The following is a 25,270-nucleotide window of genomic DNA, read 5'->3' on the forward strand; positions in this document are numbered from 1 at the left end:
ATCCTATCCTAGCCTCTTGTCGGTTCCCAGTGGTTCATTTCCACAGAATCCTCTGTTCTACTTCAAGGCGGTACGAAGATCACTTTAGTAACTCGGGGAATGTCAATTTCTCGCCCACCAAAGGCCTTCAAGGTCACTTTTCTCTCCTCGGTGTCGTTTTTAAAGAAAGCTCTACTTATAAACAGGAGATTCCTTCTCGTCCTGCTCTCAAAAAGTCATACAAGTTTATTCTTTTAAATTAATTTAAACCAGATGTGTTCACTGCTTGGAACTGGAGCAAGGAATGTCAAGCTGCTGCTGGTTGTCATATATCGAGCTCTTTGGAATTATGAAGAATGGTTAGGCAAAGTGCTTTCCCTCAATCGCTCTCCGCATCGCAGCGGGGGGAAGCCGACGGAACACAGAGGCATTTCTCTCGCTTACAAAAGGATTTTTTCTTTGATTGCAGAAACGAGGAGGGGGCATACAGGGTGACATTGCACTTCTCTTTTCTCCTTATCCTCTTTACACGTGCTTGTATCAAAACAACTGCAAACCCTAAAGGTAAAGGGACCCCTGACCATTAGGTCCAGTCGTGGCTGACTCTGGGGTTGTGGTGCTCATCTCGCTTTACTGGCTTCCAGGTCATGTGGCCAGCATGACTAAGCCGCTTCTGGCGAACCAGAGCAGTGCACGGAAACACCGTTTACCTTCCCGCCAGAGCAGTACCTATTTATCTACTTGCACTTTGACGTGCTTTCGAACTGCTAGGTTGGCAGGAGCAGGGACCGAGCAACGGGAGCTCACCCCGTTGCGGGGATTTGAACCGCCGACCTTCTGATCGGCAAGTCCTAGGCTCTGTGGTTTAACCCACAGCACCAGCCGCATCCCTCCCAACTGCAAACCCTACTGTAGCATAAACAATGCTTGCACGAACTACATTAGGATGGATATATGGAGGAAGCTGGTCCCCTCTCAGTGTGCATTGGACATCTCTGGATTGAGGTGGCGGCAGGGGAAGGAATAGAAGTGTGTGTGAGATGTATGTGTCTCTGTTAACAATATTAGTAGTAGTGTTTATCCCCTAGACGTGAGCAGGCAGAATATCACAGTGTGTGTGTATGGATAAAAAAGTCGTGTGCCACTCCCAGCCTCTGCAAGATTCCCAGGGGTTCCAGACACTCACCCAGTTTCTGTGTTCCTTTAGAGAACTGAGACACAGCGGAGATCATCGTAGCTTTAAGAAATCTGGTTTATTCACCTATTTACACATTCAGTCTGCATGGAGGGAGTCCAGATTGTACAGCATGGTTAAGAGGGACTTGTACCCCACAGCAGTGCAGCCAGCCTTCAGCCAGCCTGCCCAAGATGGATCCCAGTCTTTCTTTCTCCTCCTCCTCTTCTTCAGAACACCCTGCTAAAAACACTATTTTCCTGTCACTTCACACCCTGGCAACCTTCCAAACCCCCTGTCTCTGTTCACACCACCACCGCAAGGCCGAGAAGTGGGTCTTGAAGTCTGGGCAGCCCAGGACCTCCAAACACACTGCCCAGGCTTCCGTCCAGAGGAGGTTCACTTCGGTGCTGAATATCCAAGCGATTTGATTTCACACTCCATCATCTCTCAAGACGGAAGGATGACAACCACAATACAGTGGTACCTTGGGTTACATACACTTCAGGTTACAGACTCCACTAACCCAGAAATAGTACCTCGGGTTAAGAACTTTGCTTCAGGATGAGAACAGAAATTGTGCGGCGGCGCGGCGGCAGCGGGAGGCCCCATTAGCTAAAGTGGTACTTCAGGTTAAGAACAGTTTCAGGTTAAGAACGGACCTCTGGAACGAATTAAGTACTTAACCTGAGGTACCACTGTACATGTGTGTGTACACACACCAGCTTCCAGACAGAGGAAAAAAAAAATCTGAAGACAACTTTTCATTTAAAGAGTCCTCCTTGTACCACAGACACATGGGACATAAAGGAATATCACACAACCTCTCTTAGCCCTCTCAGCAGACAAGCAGAACGTTGCCAGCAATTGTAATGAAGGGGTGCTGTGAAGAGTCATAGAGCCATCAAGGAGGCATTGCGCTCTCTTCTCCACTCCCTCAAGTACATCTGAATCTGTACTGCATCTCCCAAAACAGGTGGCTTTGCAGATATTGCTGGGACTACAACTCCCACAATCCCCAACCACTGGCCTGAGAGATGGAGGGAGGTTGAAAATAGCTCCTGAAGGACTACAGGTTAGTCACCCCTCCCTGGTACTGCAAAGGCACATCCAACCTTGAGGACAGAGGACATTTTTCACCAAACGCAAGTAAGATCGTACAGAAAAAGACAGACAAAAACTCTGATCTAGACAACACGGCCTCCATCTTTTTTTTATTTTCTTCAAATTTAAAAACTGCTTGGCAATATTACTGACGAAACACAGGAGTGTTGCTTCAGGTGTCAGTGAATCCTTGGGGGAAAAAGAGAACAGCTTTTTGTACACTGTTTGGGCTCTGACAGGAAGTGGGCAAGCGACATGGCAGCACAGCTCAAGACCACATTCAAGAAAGGCCACCAGTGTAGGGGGTCTGGGTATTTTGTCTTGCTTCCTCCAGGAGCAGCTCTTTTCAAATGTCCTTCCAGAGGGTTGCTTTGAAGAAAAATAGGGTGGTTCCAAAGGGAAAAGGTCACACGAGAGCTTTGTGTTCCCGTTTGGGGCAGCGGAGAAAGGAGGCCTTTCGGTAACAGAGGGGACTCGAAACCGCACGCCAACTTTTGACCTTTGCACAGCGCAGGAACGGCAACAAAAGAAAATATCCCGTGAAGAAAGGTGTCTCTGAGACCAGCCATGGTGGAGGCGGTGCCTTTAAGAGCTGGCATTGCACCACTACACCTTTTAGTCTTGAAACGTACATAGCAAGTTGTCCAGACATGCCCACGACTGGACTGCGTGATGGTGCTGTGTCCAGCCACCGTTCTTGGCAGACGAGGAGGGCTCACCGGCGCCTGAAGGCTCGCGATATTCTCCAGGCGTTGGGCTCTTCGTAGCGGTTGTAAAGGGGCTCCAGGCGCTGCTGTTTCTTCTGCTTGCTGAGTTTTGTGGGGTCAGAGACCTTGAAGAAGGCAGGGGCGAACTCCACCAGCCAGCGGGGATCGATGGTGGTGACCTCCCGCATATACTCTTTAGTTGTGAGCACCAGCTCATGATATACAACCCTGCAGGACGAGAAAGGGGGACAGGTGAATTAGGACATCCCTCTCTCCCCAGAATGCGGCTCACTCTAAAAACCCTTTCCTCTATGTGCAATATAGAATCATAGAATCATAGCGTTGGAAGAGACCACAAGGGCCATCGAGTCCAACCCCCTGCCAAGCAGGAAACACCATCAGAGCACTCCTGACATATGGTTGTCAAGCCTCTGCTTAAAGACCTCCAAAGAAGGAGACTCCACCACACTCCTTGGCAGCAAATTCCACTGTCGAACAGCTCTTACTGTCAGGAAATTCTTCCTAATGTTTAGGTGGAATCTTCTTTCTTGTAGTTTGGATCCATTGCTCCGTGTCCGCTTCTCCGGAGCAGCAGAAAACAACCTTTCTCCCTCCTCTATATGACATCCTTTTATATATTTGAACATGGCTATCGTATCACCCCTTAACCTCCTCTTCTCCAGGCTAAACATGCCCAGCTCCCTTAGCCGTTCCTCATAAGGCATCGTTTCCAGGCCTTTGACCATTTTGGTTGCCCTCCTCTGGACACGTTCCAGTTTGTCAGTGTCCCTCTTGAACTGTGGTGCCCAGAACTGGACACAGTACTCCAGGTGAGGTCTGACCAGAGCAGAATACAGTGGCACTATTACTTCCCTTGATCTAGATGCTATACTCCTATTGATGCAGCCCATAATTGCATTGGCTTTTTTAGCTGCCGCGTCACACTGTTGGCTCATGTCAAGTTTGTGGTCAGATGAAGGCAGATCTCCTACACCAGGCATGGCCAAACCTGGGCCTCCAAAATATAAGATAAAAAACAAATAAAATAAAACCTACATACAGCAACAGTGTTTTGTGTTGTGTAGGCTCCTATGATGTAAGTAATGGGCCCCGCCTGCTAGCCTGCTCCCTAAAATATCACTGGTTTGCTCATTTCTATATATAGGGTGCCTACATTCTGCATGGACTGGTTGCAAGGCAATATGTAGCATGCAGCTGCAGACTGCAGTGCAGCACAGTTGAATGTAGGTCAGGCTGTTGTATCTAATATTAAAGAGTGCTTGTAGACTGATGATCAGGCAGCATAGACTAAGGGTATGAGTCTTATGCCTACTGATTGATTTCATGTAATACATAATTTATTTTGATCCCATTATGGCTTTAGATACCCATTAGGTCCATAAATGACCATATAGCATATATTCAGCACACAAAAAAACCAGCGACAATTTCTTGTTGACAAAGGACAGCTGGGCATATAAAGGACCCCATTACCTTCAGGAGCTTAGGGCAGGCACCCCGAAACGCAGCCTTCCAGCTGCGTTGGGACTACAATTCCCATCATCCCTGACCACTGGTCCTGTTAGCTAGGGATGATGGGAGCTGTAGTCCCAAAACACCTGGAGGGCCAAGTTTGGCCATGCCTGCCCTACACCAAGGGTATCTATATGGCATTGTTTCTTGAACTGGGGTCCCCAGCTGTTGCCGGACTACAACTCCCATCATCTCTGACCACTGGCCCCGCTAGCTAGGGATGATGGGAGTCGTACTCTAACACCCAGGGACCCAGGTTTGAGAAACACTGCTGTAGGATCAACAAGAATGAGGACATAAATCAGAGCTTGCAGTCTTCAGCAACGTGACAGCTGGTTTGGAATCCCTCCCCCAAACAAATTTGGCATTGAAATATGACAAGACAAAAGCATATGACAAGACAAAAGCATGTGTATTTCTCCAGGTGTGACAGGAGCAAATTCCCACAGGGCTAAGATACCGTATATTTATTTTAAAATGCATGCCACACTTTTATTTGTATTCACTCTTGCTTGCCAACCACACACTCCTTCCTCCTGTAAGAACCACCTAGGCCAGGGCTGGGAAAGCATTTTGGCTCCACAAGTCAGACCCTTATCAGGATTTGCCTTGCGGACCAAATTTGACCATTGGGCGTCACCACCCACCTGTCAATTAAGTGACATCGCAATTGGTGTTGCTTTGAAGCCTCAAAGTTGGGACTTCAAAGCACTTTTGCAAAGAGCTTGAAGGTCCCGACTTCAGGACTTCAAAGCCTAGCAAAGCTAAGCGCATGGAGTGTGCAAGGGATGAAGTTCCCTTGCACACCTGAATCAAGCTGGATTGATTTCCCTTTGTACCAGCTGATGTGCAGGGGGGTCAATCCTACTTAGCATCTTCCTTCCAATAATTTAGCGGGTGGGCAATGCTTTGCGGGGGATGGGGAGCTTGCTTTGGTGACTGGGAGAGGCTGCCGGGACCACATAACACCAGTCCTGAGAGATCTGCATTGGCTCCCAGTACGTTTCCGAGCACAATTCAAAGTGTTGGCGCTGACCTTTAAAGCCCTAAACTGCCTTGGTCCAGTATACCTGAAGGAGCGTCTCCACCCTCATCGTTCAGCCTGGACGCTGAGATCCAGCGCCGAGGGCCTTCTGGCGATTCCCTCACTGTGAGAAGTGAGGTTACAGGGAACCAGACAGAGGGCCTTCTCAGTAGTGGCACCTGCCCTGTGGAAAGCCCTCCCATCAGATGTGAAGGAAATAAGCAGCTATCCTATCTTTAAAAGACATCTGTAGGCAGCCCTGTTCAGGGAAGTTTTTAATATTTAATGCTGTATTGTTTTTAACACTCGATTGGGTGCCGCCCAGAGTGGCTGGGGAAACTCAGCCAGATGGGCGGGGTATAAATAAATTTATTATTATTATTATTATTATTATTATTATTATTAGCCACTTCCCAGGTGTGCAGTCAAATCAAGTCCTTTGCAAGCCTCCCCATGTGGTTCTATTCAACAGTAAATGGGGTTGAAGCCCATGATCTCCCTCTTAACTTTCAACTGTGTCATACAAACATCCCTTTTCTTGGTACAAACAATGACGTCCGGCAAGCCCCAGCCTCCTTACCATTCAGGCTGGCGGTTGAAGAGGGCACTTGAGGGGTGGATGTAGACGACCTGCTGGTCAATCAAGGTCCGGTAGCCTTCTTGGGGATCCTTCTTGGCGGCATTCCGGAAGAAACCGCTGCAAATGGCTTTCTGGACGCGTACGGTGGCTTTTCCACATGACACTACATCCAACTTGTGCCTGTCCAACCAGAGGAGTGGTGGAAGAGTTTAGAACAGAAGATTCGGTTGATGCAAATACAGGCTGCCCTACACCCAAGTCCACACACACACTCCACAGCTAAAACTTTGCTGCGATCCCCAGGGAAGCGCTCTGCTCGAAAGAGAGTTTTGCCCAGCTCAAAAACTTACGTTCAACTTTTTGAACATTAGATTATCTTCATCGGGTGTACTATTTCTGCTGCTCTCATGCTTAGCGGAAGGGACGCGGGTGGCGCTGTGGGTTAAACCACAGGGCCTAGGACTTGCCGATTAGAAGGTCGGCGGTTCCAATACCCATGACGGAGTGAGCTCCCATCACTCAGTCCCTGCTCCTGCCAACCTAGCAGTTCGAAAGCACGTCAAAGTGCAAGTAGATAAATAGGTACCGCTCCGGCGGGAAGGTAATACGGTGTTTCTGTGCGCTGCTCTGGTTCGCCAGAAGCGGTTTAGTCATGCTGGCCACATGACCCGGAAGCTGTACGCCGGCTCCCTTGGCCAATGAAGCGAGATGAGCGCCGCAACCCCAGAGTGGGCCACGACTGGACCTAATGGTCAGGGGTCCCTTTACCTTTAGTGCTTAGCGGCGGCGGCGGGGAGAATAAGTTAAGTATTGCCTCCTACCATGAGCACACTCCTAACTAATTAATAATAATAATAATAATAAATTTTATTTATATCCCGCCCTCCCCAGCCGAAGCCGGGCTCAGGGCGGCTAACAACATTAAAACAATGCAACATTATAAAAACATTATAAAAATTAATTAAAATACCAAATGATGGCAACCATAAACTAAAGTTTTGTAAAGATTGCCAAAGGAGGGAGTCAGTCTAATTAAGACTAGGGCTGGGCAATGTCTGGCTGTGTGTCTGCCTCCTTGCAAGTAAGCGGGGCGGGCAGTCTCTGTCCTCCCGAGAGACCACTGGGGAGGAAAGAGACTGGCCGCTCACCCCGCTTGCTCGCTCAGAGGCAAACTCGCAGCCAGGCAGGCAGACAGGAGAGCAGGTGATTTGAGTTGAGAATACATCATGGCGCTGCCAGCACAGCACAGGCAGGCAGGCAGGTGTGCTAGCGGTGGCCGGGGAGCTGTGATGTACTGCCAGCTCAAAAAGTCTGAAACCAGTACAGTGGTACCTCGGGTTACATATGCTTCAGGTTACAGACTCCGCTAACCCAGAAATATTACCTCGGGTTAAGAACTTTGCTTCAGGATGAGAACAGAAATCGCGTGGTGGCGGCGGGAGGCCCTATTAGCTAAAGTGGTGCTTCAGGTTAAGAACAGTTTCAGGGTAAGAACGGACCTCAAGAACGAATTAAGTACTTAACCCGAGGTACCACTGTATCGTGATCTGAACATCATACGGGTTTTGGACGATGAACTGAAAATCGGCCAGCTCTAATTAAGACTCTGGAAGGCTGAGATGCCTTTGGGAGAACTGACACACAGAATGGATGCTTCCCCCGTTGTCTCCCCCGCCCCAAGGAAGCAATAGAAGAAGAAAATTTAAATACAATTAAAAAATCCGTATGAGAACTGAACGTAATGGATGTCCCGGCTCCCATCTTCAACCACGAATCCACCGGCGAGCTGCAGACCACCTGAACGAAGCTCATGGATCACTGGTCCATGACAGTTTGGGAACCTCCTGTTCTAGCACATTTCTCCTGTCTGTGGCCAGACCCTCACCTATCCATGATGCCCAACATCTGTTTGCGAATATCCTGGGCACGGCGCAGCGATCGGGCTTGGATGAAGTTCTCATAGCACCAGGGGTTGGAGAACTTGTTGTTCTTCCAGGAGTTGTACACAGCCAGAAGCGTGAGGTGGTCCCCTTCCGTCTGGTGAAACTTGGCTTTCTTCTGGTCAGCAAGAGCTTGCTTATCCTACAACGCACACAAGCAAAACAGGAAGTTTTATCCAGCAGCCCCCCTGTCATCAGGAACACCAAAAGAACAGGGACAGAACTCCGGCTTATAAGGAATCCGTTTCTGGAGGAGCCAATATAATTTACCTAAAATTTACAAAATGGCAACAAGTGCATGCACAAAATGGTAGTATCTACGCAGGTCAGCTAAAAAAAAAGGCACAATCGCAAATAATTTTAACAACATTTACAGTCATGCCTTGGAAGTCGAATGGAATCCATTCTGGAAATCCGTTCGACTTCCAAAACGTTCAGAAACCAAAGCGTGGCTTCCAATTGGTTGCAGGAAGCTCCTGCAGCCAATCAGAAGCCCCGTCGGACATTCGGGTTCCAAAGAACGTTCACAAACCGGAACACTCACTTCCAGGTTTGCGGTGTTCGGGAGCCAAAACGTCCGAGTACCAAGGCGTTTGGGATGGAAGGTACGACTGTATAGCCTTTGAACAAATTATTGGAACCCATCACACGATTTTCTGTAGTCATTATTTGTTATTGCACTATTTTAAGGGGCTGGCATTACCAAGGGATTTGTGCTAATGTTTCTGGACAGATGCAGACATACTGTGGGGTGTGGGAAGAAGAGAAGTGGTTTGCCTTCTACTACACTGGCACCTTCAATTACTTGTGCAAACTGAACACACAAACTGTTTCTATATATATGTATTTCAACACTATGTTTTGATTTTCATCTCTAGTTTATGAAGCAATTCAAGGCTGGCTGGCTCATGACACAAACTGAACAAAAGTTGCACATTTTATTGGACATCAACGCAGCTGCAAGGGGCCACTGCCTAGGCTCCTTCCCCCTTTTGACATCATTTTAGGCTCTATACACCTTCTAGAGCAGGTGTGGGGAACCTCTGACCCTCCAAATGTTGCTGAAATACAACTCCCATCAGCCCCCAACAAGTATAGCCAATGGCCAGGGATGATGGGAGATGTAGTTTAGCAACACCTGGAGGGCCAAGGGTCCCCTACATCTGCTCTAGAGTCAGGCATCTGACCTGCTGAAATATCTGCTAGTTATGGGATGGACAATATCAAATAACGGTCAAGGATTTAAAACATCCGCTTATTACAAACGTTAACACAAGGGAGTCAATGATAATTCAACATTAGTTAACAGGGAATCAATCACAGCTAGCTGACACATCAACCCTGCGCACTTCCTAGTGTGCTTGATCTACATCTTCTTCTTGTTGATTTTTGTTATTTTGAATTTACTGACATGCTCTGTTGTTTTGTACATTTGGCATTTCCAACGTTCTCCTTTTTTAACGTTTTGAAGGTTTGTTGCAAGCCTCTTTGAGCACAGCTCGTTGTGGAAAAGTGGCACGTAAAGTAAAAAAATAAATACAGTGGTACCTTGCAAGACGAATGCCTCGCAAGACAAAAAACTCGCTAGACGAAAGGGTTTTTTGTTTTTTGAGCTGCTTCACAAGACGTCCCTATGGGCTTGCTTCGCAAGACGGAAACGTCTTGCAAGTTTGTTTCCTTTTTCTTAAAACCGTTAATACAGTTGCGACTTGACTTCGAGGAGCAACTCATAGAACGCGGTGTGGTAGCCTTTTTTGAGGTTTTTAAAGACTTTGGTGATTTTTGAAGCTTTTCCAAAACTTTCGCAAGACGAAAAAAATCGCAAGACGACAAAACTCGCGGAACGAATTAATTTCGTCTTGCGAGGCACCACTGTAAATTTTCCAAAACAAGGAGTTGATGCCGGGTAACTCTAGCTGCGCAAAGTGAATCCATGACAGAGAACTACAGTCTCCCACATCTAGGTCCGATTCACTACCCACCAGACCAGCACTCCATGTTCTTTTCCTCTTCCCTGGCGCTGGCCCAGCTGCGACCAGTGCCAGGCTGCCTTGAGAGTCCAATCCCCCAAATGTGCCCATTTACCTTGGGTCGGTAGAAGACGTTCTGCACCGACAGCATGGAGACGATGGTGAGCATTTCCTCGCTGCATCCCAGATGCACTGACATGATGAGCATCTTGCACAACATGGGCTCCAGGGGGAACTCGGCCATCTGTCGGGAAGGAAGGGAACGGCATTCACATCTGGTTATTTCTTCGAATCTGTGCAGCTCCCCAAGCAGTGGCAGTCAACCTGATTGCAGCAAACCACCGAACTTTGTCTTGGGGGGGGGGGCAGGAACAGAATGCCCCAAGTACTTGCACACACATTTCAATACTCCCTCTTTGATATTTATTTCTACCTTATGCGATAGGAATTGGGGGAAGTTGTGATAGGAATTTTATGGTCTTAGATATATGGTAATGTTCATAAGCGTACCAACCAAGCACATACATAGATCAGCACAGGAAGGCCAACCTGGAACCATTTTGATTCCTAAACTGAGCAAATCTTTTCTCTGCAAGGTCAAACTGGAAAAGCCTCCCCATTGTCTTTTCCTTCACAAATCCTGTCTTATGGTTATGTCTGTGTTTGAATAGGGTGTGAGCCTGTGACCTGGCCCAGGAACTAAGTATTTATCACTACAAAAGAATGGCCAGGCTCCCCAGGAAATCCAATCAAGTAACCTGCCAGACAGAAGATAAACAACAACAGGAGAAAAACAATATTCAAATTTCTGTTTTAGACCGCCTTTTCTGTGATGTAGGTGTGATGTATCTGGGGGGTGGTCTAAGGTTACACCCCTTCTGTGATGTATGTATCATGTTTCTGGGGGTGGTCTTGATCTACAGGGTGGCAATTTCAAAAGTCTTTATAAGTCTTACACACCATTTTTCTGGGTCCCTCCTCTCTCCTGTGGGTGAGGGGAGCACCCTGTTGCAACAGATCACTAAAGGCCAAGCCTACAGGCTGCTGTTTTGCTCCAAGTTATCCTGGTTGGTGTCTTTGTTTTTTTGTCCAAGGGAGCCCTTGGATTTTTCCGTTAATACTTATGAAGCTGGTTGTCTGGTATAGCTATCATAACTGAAGCTCTTCCTTCTGAGACGGTTCCCAGGGCATACCAGGCAAATCCAGGGCTAGGGACCTCTAACCATCTCTTGTCCCAGTGCTGCACAGGGAGCTTTCCCCCACCCCCAAAGTCAGGGCAGGGCACAAGGGTTTAGCACACCCGCAATGGATTTCAGGATTCTGGCAAGCTCAGGAAGCTTGTTCTCTCCTTTTGTTAAACAAGTTTCTAGTTCTTATGGGTGAGAAATTAAAAATATGTATCATCTCTCTTCTGTATCTGGTACAATCTAAGGGAGAAAGGCTGAGCAGAGCTTTCCAGATCACTGGGGTAGGGAGAAAAGGGTTTCCAACACCTTCTGCGGCTCCTTCTCTCCCATATTGCTGCATCTATTTCTTGGCCTATTTCCAGATCTACACTGGCTCACAGTACGTTTCCAAGCACAATTCAAAGTGTTGGTGCTGACCTTTAAAGCCCTAAACGGCCTCGGCCCAGTGTACCTGAAGGAGTGTTTCCACCCCCATCGTTCTGCCCGGACACTGAGGTCCAGCTCCGAGGGCCTTCTGGTGGTTTCCACACTGTGAGAAGCGAGGTTACAAGGAACCAGGCGGAAGGCCTTCTTGGTAGTGGCACCCACACTGTAGAAGGCCCTCCAATCAGATGCCAAGGAGATAAATAACTATACAACTTTTAGAAGACATTTGAAGGCAGCCCTGTTCAGTGGTACCTCGGGTTACATACGCTTCAGGTTACATACACTTCAGGTTACAGACTCCGCTAACCTAGAAATAGTCCTTCAGGTTAAGACCTTTGCTTCAGGATGAGAACAGAAATTGTGCTCTGGGGGCGTGGCAGCAGCAGGTGGCCCCATTAGCTAAAGTGGTGCTTCAGGTTAAGAACAGTTTCAGGTTAAGAACGGCCCTCCGGAACGAATTAAGTACTTAACCCGAGGTACCACTGTATCTGGAAGTTTTTTAATGTTTGATGTTTTAATTTGCTGGAAGCAACCCAGTCAGATGGGCGGCATATAAATAATCACAATCAAAATCCCAGAATTTTAATGCAATAACAAATAAGGAGGAGGAGCAAATGTAAGCAGACTCAAGTTGCTTATTCTACCTGCAAACACTAGGTTCTACATGTAGTGTTTCTCAAAGATTCCCTGAGCTTGGATATCCCTTCCATCAACCCCCCCCCCCCAGCCATGAGACCTGAACAGTGCAGGGCCTACCCGGCGTCCCAGTCGGGTGAGCAGCCCCTCGTCATCTAGGGCACCCAGAGTGTACAGCTGCTCCATTGCGGTGATCAGAGTTTCCATTGGCGGAGCATCCATGAAATCAAAGGAGAGCAGGTCGTTGATTCCCATAGCCTGTATGTGTTCGTGAGAGAGAGGGAGGAGAGAACATGAGGTGTGCTGTACAGACATCTAGATAAAAAAGGTAAAGGTAAAAGACTAATTCATCATGCGAAAGGCTGGGCTGGATGAATCCCTAGCCGGAATTAAGATTGCCGGAAGAAATATCAACAACCTCTGATATGCAGATGACACAACCTTGATGGCAGAAAGTGAGGAGGAATTAAAGAACCTCTTAATGAGGGTGAAAGAGGAGAGCGCAAAATATGGTCTGAAGCTCAACATCAAAAAAACCAAGATCATGGCCACTGGTCCCATCACCTCCTGGCAAATAGAAGGGGAAGAAATGGAGGCAGTGAGAGATTTTACTTTCTTGGGAAAACTGCGGAAGGCAGTGGAAGAGAGAAGTGCCTGGCATGCTCTGGTCCATGGGGTCACAAAGAGTCGGACACTACTAAACAACAACAAAAGACCCCTGGACAGTTAAGTCCAGTCAAAGGCGACTATGGGGTTGTGGCGCTCATCTCGCTTTCAGGCCGAGGGAGCTGGCGTTTGTCCGCAGACAGTTTTCCAGGTCATGTGGCCAGCATGACTAAACTGCTTCTGGCACAGCACGACACCGGGACAGAAGCCAGAGCGCATGGAAACGCCGTTTACCTTCCCGCTGCAGCGGTACCTATTTATCTACTTGCACTGGTGTGCTTTCGAACTGCTAGGTTGGCAGGAGCTGGGACAGAAACAGGAGCTCACCCCATCGCGGGGATTCGAACCGCCGATCTTCCGATCGGCAAGCCCAAGAGGCTCAGTGGTTTTGACCATGCCTTGTACAAACATCTTCCGCCGCCCTGACCAAACGAAAAGAATACAGCTCAAATGCTACGAAGGGAAGGAAGGTTCATTTTACAAGGCGCTACAAAGATGCTCTGCAAGGCTTTTCTCGAGATGGCTCCGCCATAAGAGACCAGCTGCTGCGTCACCAGCGCCTACCTTAAGGGACAGCACAGTGCTGGCCAAGTTGGTCCTCTGGATCTCAGGCACGTTGGTGGTGAGCATCTCGTCGCGGTAGGCCCGCTCTGTGTACAGCCGGTAGCACTTGCCTGGCCCAGTTCTCCCAGCCCTCCCAGCTCGCTGCTTGGCTTGGGCCTGCAGGAATCATAGATAAGAAACAAGGTCAGCGAATTACTTTCTTTCCCTCCCCCCCTTTTCTATAATTTTTATTAGATTTTCTGTTCTACATTTTAGAATATTCATTTAAGCAACCTTAAAACATCAATGCCTTCCCTTCTTCTCTTTCCATGGTTCATTTTGCATAACGTAAATCCCTGCATATTTTATATAAACTAAACCATTCAGTACTCCATTATTACATCCATCAAAACTAATTTACACTGTTGAGTTTATCTTAATGCTGCCCACATTTTCAAATATACACAATTCTGCCCCCCCCCCTTATATTCAAAAAACATTTTTCAATCTTCTGTTAAACGTATGTTCTTCTTGCTCTCTTATTCTATATGTTCTCTTATTCTATATTCTATATGCAAGCTGCACATATTCCATCAGTTTAAGTTGCCATGGGACCTCGCTCGCTTTCCATTTTGGGGCTAACAGAACATGATCCGCAGTGGTAGCATACATAAATAACCTTTTTTGACACCTGGGAATTTCCATCTGAATTATCCCCAACAAAAAGGACTCTTTTTTTAAAAAAAAGTACTTTTAAACATTTTTTTCCAATTTATTGCAAATTATTTCCCTGCGAATTACTTTTGACTGCCCAATCAGTGCATTTTTTTCAGCACCAGGGAACTATAGCTGCAGTATGGAATATGTAATTTTTTGAAATACGTAAAAATAAGTAAATGAGGAAATACGGCAAAAGGTACAACAACATCTCTGTGGAACTATGGGAGGCTGCTTAGGGGATCCATGGATGTGCCGCACAAACACAGAACTCAGCATTCTAAAAATCAAAAATTTTGTTTTTAAACAAGCAAGCATGTTTCTAGGCCTTAGATTTGGAAGTGTGTGGTCATGCCACAAAATCTCAGAAGTGGGGAAGACACACGTGTGTGGCCCAGTCTGAGCAAGAGTTATTCAGAAGCAGAAGACATTCAAATTTCAGAATTTTTGCAGCCTCCAAACCACGATCATGGCCACTGGGCCCATCACCTCCTGGCAAATAAAAGACGCCTGCTTCTTGGGAGAAAAGCAATGACAAACCTAGACAGCATCTCAAAAAGCAAAGACATCACCTTGCCAACAAAGGTCCGTATAGTTAAAGCTATGGTTTTCCCAGCAGTGATGTATGGAAGTGAGAGCTGGACCATCAAGAAGGCTGATCACCGAAGAATTGATGCTTTTGAATTCTGGTGCTGGACAAGACTCTCAAGAGTCCCATGGACTGTAAGAAGATCAAACCTATCCATTCTGAAGGAAATCAGCCCTGAGTGCTCACTGGAAGGACAGATCCTGAAGCTGAGGCTCCAATACTTTGGCCACCTCATGAGAAGAGAAGACTCCCTGGAAAAAACCCTGATGTTGGGAAAGACGGAGGGCATAAGGAGAAGGGGGCGACAGAGTGTTCTCGAAGCTACCAGCATGAGTTTGACCAATCTGCAGGAGGCAGTGGAAGACAGGAGTGCCTGGCGTGCTCTGGTGCATGGGGTCACGAAGAGTTGGACACAACTAAACAACATTCACCTAATAGCACAAGCAGACAAATCATTTTCTTCTCCGTATTTCATAGGGCTGAGCAAGAGAAATCCATCACATCTGCCAACAGAAATTCTTCTATCTCCCACGGACCCCAGTCACAGATCTTGTGTAGAACAGCCACCCAGCCACGTACCTGAGAAATAGGTGTCACAACCAGCTGGTCAATTCCTGTCTTTGAGTTGTATACTTTCTGCTTCACAAACCCGGGGTCCACCACGTAATAGATGCCGTCAATTGTGAGCGAAGTTTCAGCGATGTTCGTGGCAATGACCACCTGGATAGGACGAAAGGGACAGACACGCAGCCTGGGTCAAACAGCATGCTAAACAGGAGGCAGCAAAAGCCTCCAGAAGGGAACTTTCACAGGAATCGTATGGGGGGGGCACCATCCCTGCCAGAAAGTGGTGGAAGCAGCTACCTTTCGACTCCCTGGGGGAGCTGGGTCAAAGATGCGTGTCTGCATCTCGCTAGGCAGGGCCGAGTAGACGGGCAAGATGATCAGCTCAGGGACGTCGGGACCCAGGGATTTCATTCGCTCATAGAGGATCTCGCAGGCCGTGTCGATCTCCTCCTGGCCAGTCAAAAACACCAGGATGTCTCCTGCAGAACAGAAAAAATGGTTGCTCTGATTAGCTCCACCCGCAGGCAGGCCAGGGCACAACATTTACAACTTCAGGAACAGATTAATAATAATAATAATAATAATAATAATAATAATAATAATAATTTATTTATACCCCTCCCATCTGGCTGGGTTTCCCCAGCCACTCTGGATGGCTTCCAACCGAATATTAAAAACAATACAGTGTCAGACATTAAAAACTTCCTTAAACAGGGCCACCTTCAGTTGTCTTTTAAAAGTAAAATACAGTGGTACCTCGGGTTACATACGCTTCAGGTTACATACGCTTCAGGTGACAGACTCCGCTAACCCAGAAATAGTACCTCAGGTTAAGAACTTTGCTTCAGGATGAGAACAGAAATCCTCTTCCAGCGGCGTGGCAGCAGCAGGAGGCCCCATTAGCTAAAGTGGTGCTTCAGGTTAAGAACAGTTTCAGGTTAAGAACGGACCTTTGGAATGAATTAAGTACTTAACCCGAGGTACCACTGTAGTTGTTTATTGCCTTGACATCTGCTGGGAGGGCGTTCCACAGGGCAGGCACCACTACCAAGAAGGCCCTCTGCCTGGTTCCCTGTAACCTCACTTCTCGCAGTGAAGGAACTGCCAGAAGGCCCTCGGCGCTGGACCTCAGTGTCTGGGCTGAACAATGGGGGTGGAGACGCTCCTTCAGGTATACTGGACCGAGGCCATTTAGGGCTTTAAAGGTCAGCACCAACACTTTGAACTGTGCTCGGAAAAATACTGGGAGCCAATGAAGATAAAATGTATGAAATTGGCCAGTTTTCACAAACTCAGCTTCGTTTGAATCGACGGGAAAGCAAACTTCGGGCCCTTATGACTGTCAAAGCAAGCTTGAAAATTTGTGGTTAGGTGGGTGCCAAACCGACAGCTTTGCATTATTTGAGAGCCAGTGTGGTGTAGTGGTTAAGAGCGGTAGTCTCGTAATCTGGGGAACCGGGTTCGCGTCTCCGCTCCTCCACATGCAGCTGCTGGGTGACCTTGGGCCAGTCACACTTCTTTGAAGTCTCTCAGCCCCACTCACCTCACAGAGTGTTTGTTGTGGGGGAGGAAGGGAAAGGAGAATGTTAGCCGCTTTGAGACTCCTTAAAGGGAGTGAAAGGCGGGATATCAAATCCAAACTCTTCTTCTTCTTCTCTTCTTCTGTGCCTGAAGGAGAAGGGTTTGGGAGGCAAGTTCAGCATAAACAGAGTAGTCGTCGTCTTCTCTGGTGCTCACTCGTAGCTGAGCGAGATTGTCTTCCATGAACACGGGCTTAACAGAGGGTCCGTAAATGACTAGAGAGTGGTACGGTGTGAGGAAATGTAGCTTCTTGTTTGGGTGCACATAGGAGGATAGTGTGCTACAGATCTGGGATAGCTCAGCTGGTAGAGCATGAGACTCTTAATCTCAAGGTCGTGGGTTTGAGCCCCACATTGGGCAAAAGATTCCTGCATTACCCTAGTGGCCCCTTCCAACTCTACAATTCTATTATTCTAGGATAGGTAAAGGACTCCTGACCATTAGGTCCAGTCATGACCGACTCTGGGGTTGCGGCGCTCATCTCGCTTTATTGGCCGAGGGAGTCGGCGTACAGCTTCCGGGTCATGTGGCCAGCATGACTAAGCCACTTCTGGAGAACCAGAGCAGTGCACGGAAACACCGTTTACCTTCCCGCCGGAGTGGTACCTATTTATCTACTTGCACTTTGACGTGCTTTTGAACTGCTAGGTTGGCAGGAGCTGGGACCGAGCAACGGGAGCTCACCCCGTCACTGGGATTCGAACCGCCGACCTTCTGATCAGCAAGCCCTAGGCTCTGTGGTTTAACCCACAGCGCCACTCACCATCAAAGGTTTCTTCTTTGTGAAGAGCATCTACAGCAGACTACCCCACTCTCATAGCAGGTCTATGTGGATGAGATAGACCTTTAAAGTGTCTGTCAACTTTTTTTTTTTTTTTAGAACACCAAAAACAAAACTGAAGAACAGAAAAGAGAAGACTTAAACATCATCTAGCCCAAGCCAGCCACGCTAGGTAAAAAAAAAGGGAAAGGACCTCTGGATGGTTAAATCCAGTCAAAGGCGACTATGGGGTTTGTGGCGCTCATCTCGATTTCAGGCCAAGGGAGCCGGCGTTTGTCCACAGACAGCTTTCTGGGTCATGTGGCCAGCAGCACTAAACTGCTTCTGGTGCAATGGGACACCGTGACAGAAGAAGAGAAGAAGAAGAGTTTGGATTTGATATCCTGCTTTATCACTACCCGAAGAAGTCTCAAAGGGCTAACATTCTCCTTTCCCTTCCTCCCCCACAACAAACACTCTGTGAGGTGAGTGGGGCTGAGAGACTTCAAAGAAGTGTGACTAGCCCAAGGTCACCCAGCAGCTGCATGTGGAGGAGCGGAGACGCGAACCCGGTTCACCAGATTACGAGTCTACCTCTCTTAACCACTACATCACACTGGAAGCCAGAGTGTACGGAAACGCCATTTACCTTTCCGCCACAGCAGTATCTATTTATCTCCTTGCACTGGCGTGCTTTTGAACTGCTAGGCTGGCAGGAGCTGGGACAGAGCAACGGGAGCTCACCCCGTCATGGGGATTCGAACCACTGACCTTCTGATCAGTAAGCCCAAGAGGCTTGGTGGTTTAGAACACAGCGCCACCTTGGAACCTGCAGCAGTGCTCTATGATTACTGCATGGGACTGAAAGCCTTCCATCCTCCAACATGAAGCAACCTTCGAGGTGAGCGCCAACATTCCATGCCTTACCTGGTGGCTCCGTCAAGTGGATCTGCATGACTGTGATTAGGCTGGCATCCAGGTAATCTGTCTCTGGCTCCTTAGTATAGAGAATCTCCACCGGGTACGTCCTGCCTGGGATGGTAAAGATGGGAGCCTCGTAGAAGTACTGGGAGAACTTAACCGCGTCCAAGGTGGCCGACGTCACTATCAACTTCATGTCTTGCCTCTTCTGAACCGTCTGCAGGAGAGAAGTTGGCAAAGCATGCTCAGTGCAGGAAAAAAGGTACACAGCAACACAAGCCATGAGGGGGCAACAGCCCTGGCTGGTAGCCAGACTAATCCGAGGACCAATCAAGAGCTGGGGCCCAGGACAGACAGGCTTCTTTCTTATTTTCTGAGCATAGGGTTACACAGTGGAGAATCCATATCCTTGTTAAAAAAGCCTTCCGTCATTGAGAAATGATATATAATTAAATGAAAAAAAGTTCGAAATAACTTTTGTTAAGAAAACAGAAGCCTTTTTATTAGGAATAATAGGTATATAGACTCCAAATTATATAGAGTCGAAAGAACCAGAGGAAATTGTTCATGTATGCTACAATGGCCGTTCGGATTTTGGTAGTCCAGAGGTGGAAGGAAGGGACAACCCTCCAACCAAAGAAGAAATGGCAAATCAAGTTGACGGACTATGCCGAAATGGCAAAATTATCTGGGAAGCTCAGGAATCAAGAAGACAAGAAATTTTTAAAAGAATGGGAAATGTTTATAATGTATATACAAAATCACTGTAAACAGGTCAAAACATTAGCGGGATTTTAAATACAATTGAAATGTAACAGAATGTATAGATAACTGAGGAAGATGAAAAATTGGAGAAGTATTGATATGCAGTTGAAAATAGAACTAAAAGGACCCATGGAAGGAATTCAGGAGATTCAGAGGAATCTCAATATTTGGATTTCGTATTGTGTTTCGTTGTATGTTTATATTTTTGAAAATCAAATTAAAAATATTATAAAAATAAAATAAAGCCTTTCGTCAATTGCTCTTGTCTAATTCATTATTTTTAGGAGCTTGTGGGGGGTGGGGAGAGAGATTTGAAAGAGTTGACACCTTTTTCAGGAGACCAAACAGCACATCGGTGTGTATGGTGCGCTCGTGGGCTTCATCCAACATGATGATGGCATACTGCGTCAGATCCGGGTCGATCAGGCACTCTCGCAGCAACATCCCGTCTGTCATATACTTGATCACCGTCTCAGGACTGGTACAGTCCTCAAACCGGATGGTGTAGCCAACCTACCAGGAAGAGTGGGGCAAAACAGTCAGGAGGGGGTGAATGGGAAACATTTCTGCTCTGGCGATTATGTCTTGACTGCTTGCCTGGAAGAAGCAACTGCAAATTTAAAGGTGTACAGCAAGGATAATAATAATAATAATAATAATAATAATAATAATAATAATAATAATTTTTATTTATACCCCGCCCTCCCCAGCCAAGGGCGGCTAACAAGCAATAATTTAAAAAAAAGTTGAATGAATACAACTTAAAAACAAGATTAAAATACAACATTAAAATATTGAGTTACAGATAGGTAGCCGTGTTGGTCTGCCATAGTCAAAACAAAAAAATTCCTTCCAGTAGCACCTTAAAGACCAACTAAGTTAGTTCTTGGTATGAGCTTCCGTGTGCATGCACACTTCTTCAGATACACAGCTCATACCAAGAACTAACTTAGTTGGTCTTTAAGGTGCTACTGGAAGGATTTTTTTTGTATTAAAATATTGAAACATTAAAATATTAAAATGCAGTGTCATCACAGGAGGAGAAAGGAAAAAGGAAAAAGAAAGAGGGGGAGGGAATCAAATTGGCTCCAAGCCAAAGGCCAGGTGGAACAACTCTGTCTTACAGGCCCTGCGGAAAGAGATCAGATCCTGCAGGGCCCTGGTCTCATGAGGCAGAGCGTTCCACCAGGCTGGAGCCAGTGTTGAAAAGGCCCTGGCTCTGGTTGAAGCTAAGCTAACTTCCTTAGGGCCCAGGACCTCTAGGGTGTTGCTATTTATGGACCTTGAGGCTCTCCGTGGGGCATACCGGGAGAGGCGGTCCCATAAGTACGAGGGTCCTAGGCCGTGAAGGGCTTTAAAGGTCAAAACCAGCACCTTAAATCTGACCCTGTACTCCACCAGGAGCCAGTGCAGCTGGAAAAGCACTGGGTGAATATGCTCCCATGGCAGAGACCCCGTGAGGAGCCTCGCTGCAGCATTCTGCACCCGCTGGAGTTTCTGGGACAGCTTCAAGGGCAGCCCCGCGTAGATGGGAATGGATGGATTCATGGATGGATGGATGGATGGACACATTCCCGCGTGGATGGGAACCTCAGGCCTGCGGAATAGATCTGCACTTCCCAAATGGTCTCTTGCCCATTCCATTGTGTTAGCCCTGAGCACAACTTCACACAGCCTTTTCACTCTTGCCAGCTAGAGGAAAGTAATCAGCGCAGCTGCCACCATGGAATTGTATGATCTGCCACTTCTGGCACGTTGCAGGGTCAATCCACAAAGCGCCAGCACATCTTACCTCCTGCCCCAGGCAGCAACCGAACTCCTCCGATACCCTCTTGGCCACGGACATGGCAGCCACTCGCCGAGGCTGGGTGCAGCCAATCTTCCCGCGGGAGGTGTAGCCAGCCTCAGCAAGGTACTGTGTGATCTGCGTCGTTTTCCCGGAGCCCGTCTCCCCGATGACGATCAGAATCTGGTTATCGTGAACAGCCTAGGACAGAGAAGCCATGGGATGATCAGGTATCTTCAGTGTTCAAAGGTACTCAAATCTCTCCCACCTGCTACTCTGTCCGTTTTCCTCCGTGAACATTACGTCCAAAAGGGAAGCTTGCTGCTCTTTGTCTGCACGAATCGGTTTTTCTTTTAAAATCAAGCCGCAGGTTCGGGCGCTACGGAAAGGGGCCTACAATCTGCATGGATGCAATAGCACGGCAGGTGGAAAAATGTTTCCTAGAAATTATTGCCAATGCCACAGCTCCCGGTGAATCCAAATGTCAGAGCTTTCTCTTGAAAGTGTATGGTTCTTAAAGTGTTATTCAAGAAAGAGCTCAAATGGAAAATGATGCTCAAATAAACTAACCACCTGGGGGAGCTTCCAGTGACCAGATGGTGACTTTTATCTCACTGAGCAGACACCATTTGCTTTGCATCCTGCCTCTAGACAACTAATTCTATCTGGTGTTCTCAAAGTTCCTTATAGGGCAACTTCTGGTTTCATACACCCTGCCACTGTTGGGATACTGCCAGGGAGACAGAGGCCATCATGTCCCCACGCCGTCTCCGGACGATCCATCGATCTCTTGTAGAAACGCAGTATCAGTCAATTAGTGACACGAGCCTCGGAGATAGCTTGCCACATTCCAGAGCTCGTGCATGCTCTATCAGCAGAGTTCGCACAACGGAAGATGCACTCAGGAGAGCATTATTTACAACTTTATTCAGCGTTGGTCAGAACAAAGAAAAAACATGACTGCCTGCTTCGATGTTCAGGCACAGAGAGAACGAAAGCTATGTACAAAACATAAACTTCCTGTGAACAGGAAATACGTAGGCTGTGACTCACAACAGCCTGTCCCCTTTATAAGGTGGAATGGAAATATCCTAACAGCCACACCCTGCTCAGGTTTTGGACATCCAAAAGAGCAAACCTACATGCAAAGTACATATACCACATTCACAGCCCTCTCTTTATAAAGCTGATGTTATGCTTCTACAGTCGTACCTTGGAAGTCGAACAGAATCCGTTCCGGAAGTCCGTTCGACTTCCAAAACGTTCAGAAACCAAAGCGTGGCTTCTGATTGGCCGCAGGAAGCTCCTGCAGCCAATAGGATGCCCCGGCGGATGTTTGGGTTCCAAACAACGTTTGCAAACCGGAACACTCACTTCTGGGTTTGTGGCGTTCGGGAGCCAAATGTTTGATTTGCAAGGCGTTCGGGATCCAAGGTATGACGGTATTGGCTCCCCGGTCTGTTCGACTGCATATTAACCAATTTGTTTTTACGGTTTTATTCTCTGGGTTGTAAGCCACCCTGAATTTCTGATAGAAAGGCAGGGCATGCAGGAATTAAACAGGAAACGTTTGCTAGGTAAAGGCATTCATAGATGAAGCTGCATCAACTCCCGGCAATCACAGGTTTTGCAGAATTTAATGGGAGAAGAATTGGCAGGAATATAAAAGCTCCTTAAGGATTTTGGAACACCATGGTCATCTCCTGTGGAGGCCAAACCACCTGATATCGGCATGCTGAGATGCTGGACTTGATGGCCCTTGGTTCAATTCCAGACAGCTGGCTTTTTTCTTCTTCTTCTTCTCAGTCTTACCTGGATGAGCTGATCCTTCAGCCGGTAAATCGGGAGACTTTCCCTCTGCTCAATGATCGACAGCTGAGTTTTTTTCCCGTAAGAGGCTTTATTGCCTCCAAAGGCGTGTTTCTTCCACTCTGGGATGTCGTTTGGCATCATGCCAATCCCTCGCATGTTGGCAGCGATTTGTCTCCCATCCACTGGAAAGAGAGAGGAAAATGTACATCACACTTTGGTCCGTATGGCAGCATGGAAGGGGTAAGAGAAAACTGACTAGAAAGGGGTGTGAGTGTTAGTTTCTGTGTGTTGCCACTGTGCAGTGCTTTTGGAGTCACAAGTCTCTGTTTACATTCCAGAGACCTTCCAGGCTGTTGGAAGTCTCACGGAAGACAGGAGACGGATGTGATGTTTACTGATTTCCTGTTCCTTTGTTTCAGTTGCTCTCTACTTTCACAGAGAGAGGGTGTATATTTCTTTGCTGTCTGAGTAGTAAGAAATAAAGCATAGCGATGTAGCCATAAATCTCATCACTTCCCTGTGCTGGAAACTCTGCTGAATGGGAATGTGCCTGAGGCCTCATCAAAGGCTCAGGTCGTTAATTATCGTCGGAGGGCTCGGCCAGAGGAAAATGAGCTTTATCAGCTTGGCCGAGCGGCGATCCCGACAGTGAGCACATGAGCTCAAGTAATTGGACAGCAAAACCCATTCATTCCATAGCTGCTCAGAGGGGGAAAGAAGTTGGCTATCAAGGCCAGCCAGAATTTCTGGATCTCTGCGTCTCCTAAATTGCCTGCTGCATCCCAATTTACAGTACATGTTACATGTTACAGCGGGTTCCCACAGCGATGTCTAAACAGAAGTACATTTTACAACCAAAAATACTGTATTTTTTGCTCTATAGGACGCACCCGACCATAGGATGCACCTTGTTTTAGAGGGGGAGAACAAGAAAAAAAAAATCTCCCCCTCCCTGCGCTGCGCCCCTTCAGCGAAGCGGCAGGAGAAATGGAGCCCCTTCCATTTCTCCTCCCGCTTCGCTGAAGGGGCGCTGAGCAGCTCTCCCTCTCTGCTGAAGCAGGAGAGACTCTCCTGGCTTCAGCGAAAGGAACCTGAAGCCTTCGGAGCGCAGCGCGAGTTCCCACTGCGCTCCAAAGGCTTCAGGGATAGCCGCTTGAAGCCTTCGGAGCGCAGTGGGAACTCGCACTGCGCTCCGAAGGCTTCGGGTTCCTTTCGCTGAAGCCAGGAGAGTCTTGCTCTCCCGGCTTCAGCAAAAGGAACCCGAAGCCTCCGGAGCGCAGCAGGAACTCCCGCTGTGCTCCAGAGGCTTCAGGCGGCTATCCCTGAAGCCTGGAGAGCGAGAGGGGTCGGTGCGCACCGACCCCTCTCGCTCTCCAGGCTTCAGCGAAAGCAACGCGAAGCCTCCGGAACGCGGAGGGAGCGTTCCCTCTGCGCTTCGGAGGCTTCGCGTTGCTATCGCTGAAGCCAAGGAGCCTGCATTCGCTCCATAGGACGCACACACATTTCCCCTTAATTTTTGGAGGGGGAAAAGTGTGTCCTATAGAGCGAAAAATACGGTACACCAGGAGGAAGATTCGGTTACCGTCTGGGAGGGGATCCACCCAGTGTTTGTTGAGTCCCATGGGGATGGAGTCCATCTCTGCCTCCCTCTGTGCTTGCTTCAGCTCTCGCCTCTCTTTCGCAAGCGCACTCTGCATCATGGCAGCCTGAGACAGGGAGCCGTCAGGGTTCTGGAGTAATACAGGAAAACGTACTCCATTACTTGCTGCAGAGCTAAGTTTGTCCAAGAAGTCCTTCCTGAGCTTCTCTCATCGTGGTAGCCATCCCAACAAATTACACCCCCAAATCAAATACAGTGGTGCCCCGCAAGACGAATGCCTCGCAAGACGGAAAACCCGCTAGACGAAAGGGTTTTCCGTTTTGGAGGTGCTTCGCAAGACAAATTTCCTATGGGCCTTCTTCGCAAGATGAAAATGTCTTGCGAGTTCCTGCAGGGTTTTTTTCCTCCCCCCCCCCTTTCCCCAAGCCGCTAAGCCGCTAAACAGCTGATCCGCTAAGCCGCTTATCAGCTGATCCGCTAAGCCGCTTATCAGCTGATCCGCTAAGCCGCTAATCAGCTGATCCGCTAAGCCACTTAACAGCTGATCGCTAAGCCGCTGATCTGCTAAGCCCGCTAAGCCGCTAATGGGCTTGCTTCGCAAGACGAAAAAACCGCAAGATGGAAGAGACTCACGGAACGGATTCTTTTCGTCTTGCGAGGCACCACTGTATCAGCACACCCTCGCCGTCCCTCCCCACTGCTG

The 25,270-nt window shown here is 47.8% G+C and overlaps 1 protein-coding gene across 2 annotated transcripts in view; it reads right to left on the reverse strand.

The window, feature by feature from the left end:
* Positions 1-2,341: 2,341 nt before the first annotated feature.
* The window catches only part of DHX8 (DEAH-box helicase 8), a 40,638-nt gene continuing 17,709 nt past the window's right edge, over positions 2,342-25,270 (reverse strand). For both annotated transcript variants that reach the window (XM_028701598.2, XM_028701597.2), the window contains exons 11-23: positions 24,550-24,697; positions 22,968-23,149; positions 21,162-21,356; positions 19,697-19,882; positions 18,611-18,821; positions 15,640-15,821; positions 15,355-15,495; positions 13,491-13,646; positions 12,381-12,518; positions 10,127-10,255; positions 7,987-8,183; positions 6,102-6,281; positions 2,342-3,192 (exon numbers count right to left, since the gene is read on the reverse strand). In XM_028701598.2, the coding sequence (XP_028557431.2) occupies positions 2,973-3,192; positions 6,102-6,281; positions 7,987-8,183; positions 10,127-10,255; positions 12,381-12,518; positions 13,491-13,646; positions 15,355-15,495; positions 15,640-15,821; positions 18,611-18,821; positions 19,697-19,882; positions 21,162-21,356; positions 22,968-23,149; positions 24,550-24,697 (2,265 nt within the window). In that variant the 3' untranslated portion in view covers positions 2,342-2,972. The remainder of the gene's footprint in view (positions 3,193-6,101; positions 6,282-7,986; positions 8,184-10,126; positions 10,256-12,380; positions 12,519-13,490; positions 13,647-15,354; positions 15,496-15,639; positions 15,822-18,610; positions 18,822-19,696; positions 19,883-21,161; positions 21,357-22,967; positions 23,150-24,549; positions 24,698-25,270) is intronic.

This window comes from Podarcis muralis, chromosome 13 (assembly GCF_964188315.1).
Source record: "Podarcis muralis chromosome 13, rPodMur119.hap1.1, whole genome shotgun sequence".
NCBI lineage: Eukaryota > Metazoa > Chordata > Lepidosauria > Squamata > Lacertidae > Podarcis > Podarcis muralis.